The sequence below is a fragment of the Terrapene carolina genome, unplaced genomic scaffold, assembly GCF_002925995.2.
Source record: "Terrapene carolina triunguis isolate 2854851 unplaced genomic scaffold, T_m_triunguis-2.0 Scaffold69, whole genome shotgun sequence".
Lineage (NCBI taxonomy): Eukaryota > Metazoa > Chordata > Testudines > Emydidae > Terrapene > Terrapene triunguis.
Window position 1 is genome coordinate 18,122,808 of NW_020664420.1, and position 11,475 is coordinate 18,134,282.

General features: G+C 43.6%; 1 protein-coding gene across 1 annotated transcript in view; it reads left to right on the forward strand.

Moving 5' to 3' along the window:
• Positions 1-9,903: 9,903 nt before the first annotated feature.
• Positions 9,904-11,475, forward strand: part of LOC112104608 (UDP-glucuronosyltransferase 3A1-like) — a 15,738-nt gene continuing 14,166 nt past the window's right edge. Inside the window, exon 1 of the mRNA XM_026649224.1 lies at positions 9,904-10,017. Coding sequence (XP_026505009.1) covers positions 9,921-10,017 — 97 coding nt within the window. The 5' untranslated portion in view covers positions 9,904-9,920. The remainder of the gene's footprint in view (positions 10,018-11,475) is intronic.

Genomic DNA, 11,475 nt, shown 5'->3' on the forward strand with positions numbered 1-11,475 from the left:
AATCTTACTGGACATTCTATAACAGATTTAAAAGTAGCCATACTTGAACAAAAAAAACTTCAAAAACAGACTTCAAAGAGAAACTGAAGAACTAAAATTCATTTTCAAATTTAACACCATTAATTTGGGCTTGAATAGGGACTTGGAGTAGCTGGCTCACTACAAAAGCAGCTTTGCTTCTCCTGGAATTGACACCTCCTCATGAATTATTGGGAGTGGACTATATCCACTCTGATCGAATTGGCCCTGTCAACACTGGTTCTCCACTTGTGAGGTAACTCCCTTCTCTTCATGTGTCAGTATAATAATGCCTGCATCTGTAATTTTCATTCCATGCATCCGAAGAAATGAGGTTTTTTTACCCACGAAAGCTTATGCCCAAATAAATCTGTTAGTCTTTAAGGTGCCACCGGACTCCTTGTTGTTTTTGGATACAGACTAACATAGCTACCCCCTGATACATAGTACAGCAGTGTCTATCATCATGCTCACAGGCTGGATTCAACTTCTCGGATGTGTTTGTGAGGCCCACATGGAATATTTAGAATGGGCAAAATCCAAGTTTTCATTAAAAAATGTTTCTAGCTATCATTCTTGCAAAGTTAGCCTTGCACCTGTGAAGTGAGTGTAAGTGACATCAGGTTGTTTTCCTGTGTTTGCAGACAGCCTGAATCAATGCTCTGGGAGACGTGAACTCCCACTTCCTTACCTACATTAATCTTATCAGCTGTTACTTTAAAACCTAATGATGTATCTTTACGTGGCATCCTTAACTATCCCATGTTTGATTATTTTATCAGGTACGATGAGGAATGAGGCAGGAATGAAGTTCAACACTCGGGAGGGCAAAATGGAATTGGAAGGTGCCACAGGGAAGGAAGTGTAGAGGCAAGAAAGGAGGAGCTATGTAAAGAAGGAGGTAAATGGAGAGGAGGATGTGGAAGGAAGAGAAACAAAGGGCAGAAACATCAATGGGCCTTTAAGATGGAGAATATTTTCCCATTTAGCGCTGGGCCCCTGAGGCTCTCTACTACACACCTTCCCTTTTCTGTATCTGGTACTGCTCACTCTTTCAGCATTTCAGGGATGTGTTCCAGCCAGGGTACAAAGCCTTCTTCCCCAGGTATTGGAACCACACCCTCAGAGAATTACCTTAATTTATGATAGGGACTTTGCTCAGGATGGGGTTGCATAACTTTTTCCAATGCTTGTTCCAGAGCCTTTGCCCTCACATCGGGGAAGGCTGCAGCCCCCAGGCTTGGAGCTGCTGGGTCAGGGCCCAATAAACCTGGTACATCAGCCATGATCTTTCCCTCTGCTCCTAAGAAGGCCAACATCTTCTTTAAAAACTCTACATCTGAGGCAGGGAGTGGTGGGGCTGGCTTCAAGGGGCTATCAATTTTCACAGGCCGTCCACTACTGCTATCTCACTTGGAACTTGTGTGGGTTCCACTGCCTCTGGCAACCCACACTGCTGCAAAGGCACCCTCCTCCGCCCTGATGAACATCTGCCCACACACTGTGTACTTGGTAAAATGGATTCAGTTGAGCCCTCGTCCAATGCCTCAGCTATCTCTGTTACTAGAATGCAGTCCTCAGGAGCAATATTCATCCTCTTGCACCAATCCTCTAACATGTACATGGCCATTACACAAACTGTAATTATCCCAAAATATAACAAAATTGTTTCCCAAAAGTAATGGTTAACTCAAAATGTGTTTGTGAGGGGTATTGACTCAGGATCCTGAATGAGCCCCCCAAAATGTAACCCTTCTGCCTGAGTGTGTTGGCAGCAACAAGGGCCAGGTTCAATATCTAGGGTATCTAGAGGTTCCTCATAACATTGCAAAACAGAACTGGCTTGAGGCCTGTTAAACATATAGCTAAGGGTAGCGCTTTTACCTGCAAAGGGTTAAGAAGCTCAGATAACCTGGTTGGCACCTGACCAAAAGGACCAATAAGGGGAGAAGATACTTTCAAATCTGTGGGGGAAGGTTTTTGTTTGTGTCTTTGTTTTGTTCTCTCGGAGTCAGCAAAGGAACCAGGGCAGGGTAAATACATCTCCCTAAGCCATATCTGGACTAAGCATCTAGTATTGCAGAAATAGTAAGTAATAGCAAAAAAATGTGTTAGATTATCTTTTGTTTTCGCTTGTGAATTTTCCCTGTGCTAAGAGGGAGGTTTATCCCTGTTTTTGTAACTTTAAAGTTTTGCCTAGAGGGGAAATCCTCTGTGTTTGAAATCTTTTTGTTACCCTGTAAAGTTATCTTCCATCCTGATTTTACAGAGGTGGTGATTCTTTTATCTTTTTTTAAAAATAAACTTCTTTTAAGAACCTGATTGTTTTTCGGTGTCCTAAAGACCCAGGGGGGTTGATCTGTGCTCACTTTGTAACCAATTGGTTAGGATATTATTCTCAAGCCTCCCAGTGGCCCTCCCTGAATGTTTGTTTAAATCACTTGGTGGTGGCAGCAATCAAGGACAAGGTGGAGCTTGTGCCTTGAGAAAGTTTTAACCTAAGCTGGTAAAAATAAGCTTAGGAGGTTTTTCATGCGGGTCCCCACATCTGTACCCCAGAGTTCAGAGTGGGGAAGGAACCCTGACAAGGCCCCACCCAGAAAACTGGGAAAACTCAACAGCACCGTTGGATGCCTCCAAGAGGCAATACTGCCCCATTCACAAGCACGGAGTCTGTCTATAACAAAAGAAAACGTTGATTAAAAGGGAGATGGAACACCACATTAATTTGGGAAAACATCACAACAATAATTCAAAAGTACGCAAACAATAAGTAAACACCCGCCTCCTATAGTATCTTGGGCAGTAGGCTTTTGCTTCAGTTTCCCACCTTGTGGTGTGAAAGTCCAACAGTGAATGTACCTTTAACACGCCACTCCCCTTTCCTTTCCTTGCACCCCATTCAAAGTTGGTTGTCCAAAGTCAGCAAAGTCCCATAATCTGGGTTCATCCACATCCCTGCTGCTTCCACTCACCAGTCTCTGTCACCATTTGCCGCTTGCTGACGTCTTTGCTGCTGCTCACGGATGCCTCTGTTGTTTCTGCTGCTGCACCCTCTGCACTGTCTTTCACCACAACACTCCCCAAACCAGGTCTAAGGTTCACCCCCTAGATCTGCTCATTAATGGTTTTAGGTCTAGTGATCACTGAGCAGAAGCAAGGACTCTAAATTGAGTCTGATCAGCTCTGTGCTTAAACACTGAAGGGGGTGTGGGTTTCAAATGGTAGCTAGGACTCTTTAAACAGAGTTCACACCACCAGGCAGGAACACCTATCCCCACCCTCTCTGACTTCCACTTGAATTTGGCATCACTACCCCACTGCTAAAGTGAATTTTAACCCAAAACAGGCAAAATTGATCACTTTGGCAAAGCAGGTCTATCTGCTGATCACCTAGGCAAAGTCCAGAAACTTGTGTAAGTAAAGAGAAAAGATGTTGCTGTGTTATGAGGTGAAGAGATGGGTTGTTCTAATTGTAATGGTTGCTCTCACCCTGACCAGTGTTCAGAGGCATTTACTGTGCACCTAAATAAATATGCCAGTTTGCATTTGCTTGGCTGGCACTGCTCCAGCCATAGCTTCATGGCTGCAATTTGACTGCCAGGTTGGATTGTTGAGTAATGGCTCAGCAAAGTGTTGTTTTACTCCTGCTTATTTCTTTGCACCGAGTTCTGCTTCCCGAGGGTGCCAAGATCTAGATAGTAGCTTTAATCAGGGAGTGTCACTTTATTATGGGAGAAGAGTGAAATGGAGGATTCCAGGAGCCACAGATTAATGAATGACTTTACATCTGACTGAGGCTGCCTACACTGCAAAGTTGCCCAGTGATTGGCACCAAGATCTAAACATCTGGGTTAGCCTAGCCCAGGTGTGTGTCCCCACTGCAAACCCCTACCCAAGTTACTGTGTCCTCACTGTTTCTGCACTCACCCATGTGTGTCTGGGGACATAGCCCATGGCTCTTTGTGCTAAGATGCTGTAGGATTCTTTCACAGTCAGCTGTGACAATTGCAGAAGAATTTGTGGGGAATTGTGGGAGGGACATTGAAGAATTCTCAGCACGTAAGTGATTTTGCCCACATCTTCACTGCAAAGTAGATGGATTCTAGCTGAGTTAAACCAGAGCCCAGCTCGAACCTGTACACCCAGCCAAATAAGCTAACCCAAGCTTAAAAGAACCTCCAAATGGGTCAGAGGTTTTTCTGTGTGGACAGTAGAGGGCTTGGGGCTAATACTTGGGTAAAAACCCAGATTAACTGTGTTGTGTTGACATACAAGTTCACAGCTACAAAAAATGCTAATTGACTGTTCTGAAATATTATTTTTGTTCAATTCAGTGGATCTGTTAAGTGAGAATCAGCAAGGCCTCATTTAACAGATTTTCCCATGAAACATAAACCTGAAGTGTCTGTGCTGGCCAATGATCAGAAATTCTGGTTTCTTTACAAGTTTCAGATGAGGGATGTGAGGAGTTTAAAGCATTTCTGAGAAAATGGAGAGTCAAGAAATTCCTTCAGAACAACAACAACCCAGGAGCCAGCAACGAGATACAACCCAGGCAAAGCCCTTGTGAGGAGGGCCAAGTGCAGGCAGAACTGTGCATCTCTTTCTGGAATGCTGAAATCTGAGACAGGAGGGGGCGGAAAGTTCTAATCACTGTACAGAGAGGAACAGAAAGCAAAAGAACCAGCTTCCATTGTTGTTACAAACTAATTACATAGGGTAGTGCTGTAAATGTACACAGTGCTTTGCGAATACGGCTAGAGAAAAGCTCCTAAGTCCACAAAGAGAGAAAAGCTTAATTAATGAAAAGGGCCCGATTCTGTGAGGTTCTGACCACCTTCATCTCTCATTGATAGAGCTCATCTCACCACAGGATCAGGCCCTGGATGTATGTAAAGCATCAAGTAAAATACCAGAGGAAAAACATATACCCTAATGGAGGCCCATACGCAGGAGGAAAGTAGCCTTGAGAAGCAATCTCAACATCTCTGACACAAAGCCTTCCAGGGCAGCCCATCACCTTGGCCTCTGCAAAACAAGACACACTGACCAGACTGTCTGAAGGTAGAGACTTTTTTTTAAACGCTGTGTAAAACACACTGCATCTAAATGGAAACATAGGCAACCCCACTTGGGCCAACTGCAGAGCTTGACTCAGGGACCCTCAGTTTTAACGTGCATGTGCTGCTATGGCTTGAGCTAAAGGATTCATTTCAATAGCTGTATGCAGCCACAAGTAGTACTCTCAAAAACCTTTTATATGGGCCAGCCCTCAGAGGGGGACTCTTAGTATGAGTGTGGCTCGAGCAAAAGGACGAGCCAGCTTATCAGCCAGTGAACCGCTTGGTAGCTAGCAGCAGCTAGTTGTCCTTTCCATAGCTCCCCGGGATGGGGGAAATGGACACATGAACAACAGAGTACCACAATCAAAGCCTGTAATGACACTGCACTCAGTTCAACTGTAACCACATCATGGCCCAACATGGCTTCTCTGCTCCCTCTATTTGTAATACACAAGCAGGGCAGTGAAGGGTAGAGAGGGAGCTGACCAAATGGAATGACAGCTCCATGGTTCGTGCCACCCACAGTTGGATTCAGACTGTGCTCTGTGGCCAGTCAGTGTCCCATGGAGCCCTTCCTGGTAATTCACAGATTATAGATTCAATTACGACTGTTCCATTGCAAGAGTCATAACTAAACATTTTGGAAACCAAGCCCAGGAGGAGCAGGTGTTTACAGAAGGTGGTCCATACACAATCATAATGCCCAGCATGATGGAGCTCTTTCCTATAATTAATTCTGGACAATGAAACCGTTGGAGCATCTTTGTTACAATGACTATAAAAACCATTGGTCCAGGGCATTTCCTGGGGATTCATGATTACAATTTCTTCAAATAAAAATATAGTTTCCTTTAGGATGTCAAAATTTTAACACCCCCACACAGGGCCCACAGGTCACAGCAACTGAGCTACCAGCTGACCCCTCCAGGCTAGGGTGCTACGGCGCCCGGGTGGTGTGGCCACAGCCTGCTCTGTGGGGCTGAGCGGCACAGCTGCAGCCTGCCAGCCCCAGAGCTGCAGCTGCTTTGGAGGCTGAGGGGAGAGCAGCATGGCCAGAAGTGGAGAGACTCTGGCCCTGCCTCTTCCCTTCTGTCTCTGCTGGCTGTGCTGCCTCTCCTTGCCCCCTCTGTTGGGGGGAGGGGCTGTGTCCCACCTCTCCCTCTCTATACCCGTTCATAAGCCGACCCCCTTCTCTGGTGCTTCCCTTTTTTACTAAAAAAATTCGGTTTATGAACGAGTATATGTGGTAATCAGGTCAAAAAATAATCTGACAAGCAACTAGCCAAAGATACAAAAACTAACAGCAAAATGTTTTTAAGCACATCAGTGGCACAAAGCCTGCCAAACAATCAGTGGGGCTCCTAGATGATCGATGTTTTAAAGGAGCACTCTGGGAAGACTAGGCCATTGCAGACAAGCTAAATGAATTCTTTCCATTGGTCCTCACTGCAAAGGATGTGAGGGAGATTCCCACACCTGAGTCGTTTTTTTTAGGTGACAAATCTGAGGAACTGTCCCAGATTGAGGTGTCAGTAGAGGAGGTTGTGGAACAAATAGTTAAATTAACCAGTAATAAGTCACCAGGACCAGATGGTATTCACCCAAGAAAAAAAGAAAATACAATATGAAATTGCAGAACTAATAACTATGCTATATAACCTATTGCTTAAATCAGCCTCTGTACCAGATGACTGGCAGATAGCTAATGTAAATTTTTTAGAAAGGCTCCAGAGGCGATCCTGGCAATTACCGACCGGTAAGCCTAACTTTAGTGCCAGGCACACTGATTGAAACTATAGTAAAGAACGGAATTATCAGATACAAAGATGAAAACAACATGTTGGGGGAAGCGTAAACACGGCTTCTTTAAAGGAGACTCGTGCACGACCAATCTATTAGATTTCTTTGAGGGTGAACAAGGGTGATCCAGTCAATGTGGTGTACTTTGACGTTCAGAAAGCCTTTAACAAAGTCCCACACCAAAGGCACTTAAGCAAAACAAGCAGTCATGGGACATGGGGGAAGGTGGTCTCATAAATCATGAACTGATTAAAAGATAGGAAACAAAAAGCAGGAATAAAGGGTCATTTTTCACAATGAAGAGAGGTAAACAGTGGGACCCTCCAAGGATCTGTACTGGGACCAGTACTGTTCAACATATTCATAAATGATCTGGAAAAGGAGTTGAACAGTGAGGTGGAAAAGTTTGCAGATAATCAAAATTACTTAAGATAATTAAGTCCCAAGCTCTCCGTGAAGAGTTACAAAGGGTTCTCACTAAACTGGGTGACTGGGCAACAAAATTTCAGATGAAATTCAGTGTTGATAAGTGCAAAGTAATGCACATGGGATTATGTTTTCCAAACTACACATACAAAAGGATGGGGTCTACATTAGTTGTTTACCACTCAAGAAAGATCTTGGAGACATTGTGGCTAGTTCTCTGAAAACTTCTGCTCTATGTGCAGCAGCAGTCAAAAAAAAAAAGCTAACAGAATATTAGGAACTATTTGGAAAGGGATAGATAACACAGAAAATATCAAAATGCCACTATATAAATCCATGGTACCCACACTTTGATTAATATGTGCAGTTCTAGTTGTCCCATCTCAAAAAAGATGTATTAGAATTGGAAAATGTAATAAAAAAATGCATCAAAAATGATTAGGGGTATGGAACAGCTTCCATATGAGGAGAGATTAAAAAGACTGGGACTGTTAAGATTCAAAAAGGAATGACTAGGGGGAGCTACAAAATCATGCATGGTGTGGTGAAAGTAAGTGTTATTTACCCCTTCACATAACACAAGAATTAGGGGTCATCCAATGAAATTAATACACAGCAGGTTTAAAACTAACCTAAAGAAGTACTTTTTCACACAACACTGTTGTACTTAAAGTACTGCACAGGATCTTTTCAGGGGGAACAAGGCAAAGCGCCACATTTATTGGTAATACATGTATTAATCAACACTGTATCATATGCATATGATATATATTACACTCATGCACTCACATACACACACACAAGCATACTCCGTCTTGTTGTTGTTACCAATTAGTTGCTCCCCTTAACTTTACTGGCCAGGTGAGTTAGATGGGGGAGGGGTGGAGCCGGGCTTCTGCCGATCTGGATCGATGCTCCCATGTTGACAAGACGAGACCCAGGGTCCTCTGCAAGACACCTCACATTTATAGCAGCTTCCCTCTGATGCAAATCTATACCAGATTCAAAATCTGTATCTGTCCTTTGTGCTGCTTCTTTCTGGGTGTTGTCCCAATGCTGTTCAAAGAGGGTGTTTTCAAAAGAAGGTGCTTGCTTCTAACCCCCAAGGCCGTCAATATGTCTGCTCTTCTTTAGCGAGCCCGCTTGACAAGTTTTATTGTTCTTGGGTCTGGCTTCCATCCCCTCTCCAACTGTTGCAGCTGTCTGGAGGTGCTTGCCTTCCACGCCTTACTCATTCACACCTCGTTCATTCAATAGGGCAATTGATTAAAAGTGTGTGGGGGGAGATCTTATTCTACTCCTAGCAAAAAGACATTTTTTTAACAAAAACAACAAGGAGTCTGGTGGCACCTTAAAGACTAACAGATTTATTTGGGCATAAGCTTTCGTGGGTAAAAACCTCACTTCTTCGGATGCATTATACCAAGGCTCAATGCAAAGTTTTCTATATAAGGATCTGATACAAAGTTGTATGAAAATAGAGGCATAAAACAAAGTCATATGAAAGTTACGTGAAGATGCTTAATGCAGAGATTTATCTGCAACACACAGTTAACCTGTGGAACTCGTTGCCAGGAGATGTTCTGATAGCCAAAAGTATAACTGGGTTCAAAAAAGAATTAGGATAAGTTCATGGAGGATAAAAGTCCATCAATGGCTCTTAGCCAAGATGGTCAGGGATGCAACCCCATGCTTTGTATGCCCCTAAACATGACTGCCAGAAGTTGGCAGTGGATGACAGGGGATGGATCACTTGATAAAGGAATTTATACATCCATTCTAAAACAAACTGCAACATGTGCCTTCTGTTCTACATCGTATCACACAATCTATCACTGGTTCGTTAGTTTCTGGGAATCAATCTCTATGCAAGTATCAGAGGCGTAGCCGTGTTAGTCTGGATCTGTAAAAAGTGACAGAGTCTTGTGGCACCTTATAGACTAACAGATGTATTGGAGCATAAGCTTTCGTGGGTGAATACCCACTTCATCAGATGCATGTGGCATCAGACGAAGTGAGTATTCACCCATGAAAGTTTATGCTCCAATACGTCTGTCAGTCTATAAGGTGCCACAGGACTCTTTGTCAATCTCTATACAGATCACGAGCTGTTCACGCATTGCACATACACTGTCTGTTCCCTACCATCTTTTTTCTAGTCACTACATATTTTACACATTTACAAGGCTACTGTGAATTCATGTTTTGGTCATTGTTTCATGTCCTTGTTCAGAATAAACGTACACAACATTGCTCGCTCTATTTGTTATATTAGTTCTAAGCTTGACTTAAACTGATCTTATTTACAAAGCGTAGTGCGTTGGAACTTTTCTTAGATTTCAGAGCAGGAGCAATTGCTGGGATTTATGCAGACTCCATGTAAAACTAACTCCATGCTGCTTACTGCCTTCCATGTTTTGCAAACCACAAGTGAGATATTGAATGGGTTATGGGCGAGATTGCGTTCTGCCTGTCACACACACACACACGCACACACACACACACACACGGCATAATTTACTTCCCTGACTCCAGTTTGGCAGTGCAGCATTACGAGGGGGTCCAGGGAAGTCTGCCTGTTTGTGTTCTGGAGGTGTGGCTTGCTTCAGGATGATGGCTGGAGGGAGAGGGCCGCTTCTTGCTTTGCTCTTTCTGCTGCATTTCCTACTCCCTGAAGCCTTCAAGATCCTGATTCTCTCCTTCATCGGTGAGTGCTCAGGTAGCCAAGGGATAGCACAGCACAAGAGTCTTGCATAATCTTCCAAGCTTTTTAAAGAACATGCATGTTTTCCTCTGACAAGACAAAAGGGACTTTTTTTCTCTTGCACGGGACAGTTTGCAGTGCATGCATTTAAAGGAGTGGTCAAGCTGGGAGACTGTTTTGCTCTGAGACAGAGGAAAGGAAGGCTGAGTAGATAGGAATGGGAAAGAGCAAAAGTGATACTTCAAATGAGCCTCACACTAGCTGGCCAAAAGACACTTATCCAAGGGGAGCCTTATGCCTGGTACATGCCATGACTCCCGTGAGCTCTGTTTACAGGACATGTATTGCAATGTTCAATGTGCTTTTTTAAATCCATATGACTGCACACATTCCAGAACAAGAGTAGATCTGAATGCTGAGTGAATGTGTATTTCTTTGTTAACGTTGCCTTTTTTCATTATTTCCTTTGGAATGTCACGGTTGTTTTGTTAGCTGGGAATTTAGCCAAGTGAACTCTCTCTGGATTACGTTCCTTGTCATTAGATTTGTTGCCGGGGTAGGAATGTTATTTCTGTAATACAGTAAGGAGGATTGTAAAACTGAGGTTACAGCAAACATTTGTTATGGACAGCAATTTTGGCATCAGTAACTCAGATCCCATGGACTTTCAGCAAATGTTCCTATAACCAGCTGGTTAGACTTGTGAGGAAATATCCCCTGGCTATGCCTCACTTCAGCCTCAGGAACAGCAAGCACTCTCTCTGTTTCTTTTTCACTAGTTAGTACATGAAGTATGGAGATGATAAAACCAAATTAACCCCTTCACAATCTTCTTTTCCCCCACCCAGACCAACTACAAACACACCAGATCCAGTTATGAAGTTCTTCGGTGGGAGTTTTGTTTGAGTAAAGACTCAGGGCCTTCCATTCTGCAGCTTGTAGGGGAGTAAAGGAATGGGAATCAGAGGTCTGTCAATGCAGCATGCGCCCTCTTCTCTAAACCTGTGTCAAAGCTCAGTGGGTTTTTTAGAAGCCCGGCGAGGGATAGAGCTGAGATGAATCCACACTACAAAACATGAGCCCCTCAGAAACCTATGTTTCTGAGCAGAGTGAAGGGATGCTGCTAGGAGTCTCTTCTGCAAATCCACTGAGTTGGAGGAGGAAGGCGTGGGTCAGTGTTATCTTCACAGCATATAGGGTGACCAGATAGCAAGGGTGAAAAATTGGAACAGGGGGTGAAGGGTAATAGGCACCTATAGAAGAAAAAGTCCCAAATATCATGACTGTCCCTATAAAATTGGGACATCTGGTCACCCTAACAGTATACAAACAGAGAAATTAGATTAAAAAAAACAGGAAATACTCTGTCTGGAAGGCTGCACTACTTTTATTCTTAGAACACAGAACAAGAACACACAGTGAACAAAAACAGACACCCACAAAGCAGGCTGCTTTGTACAG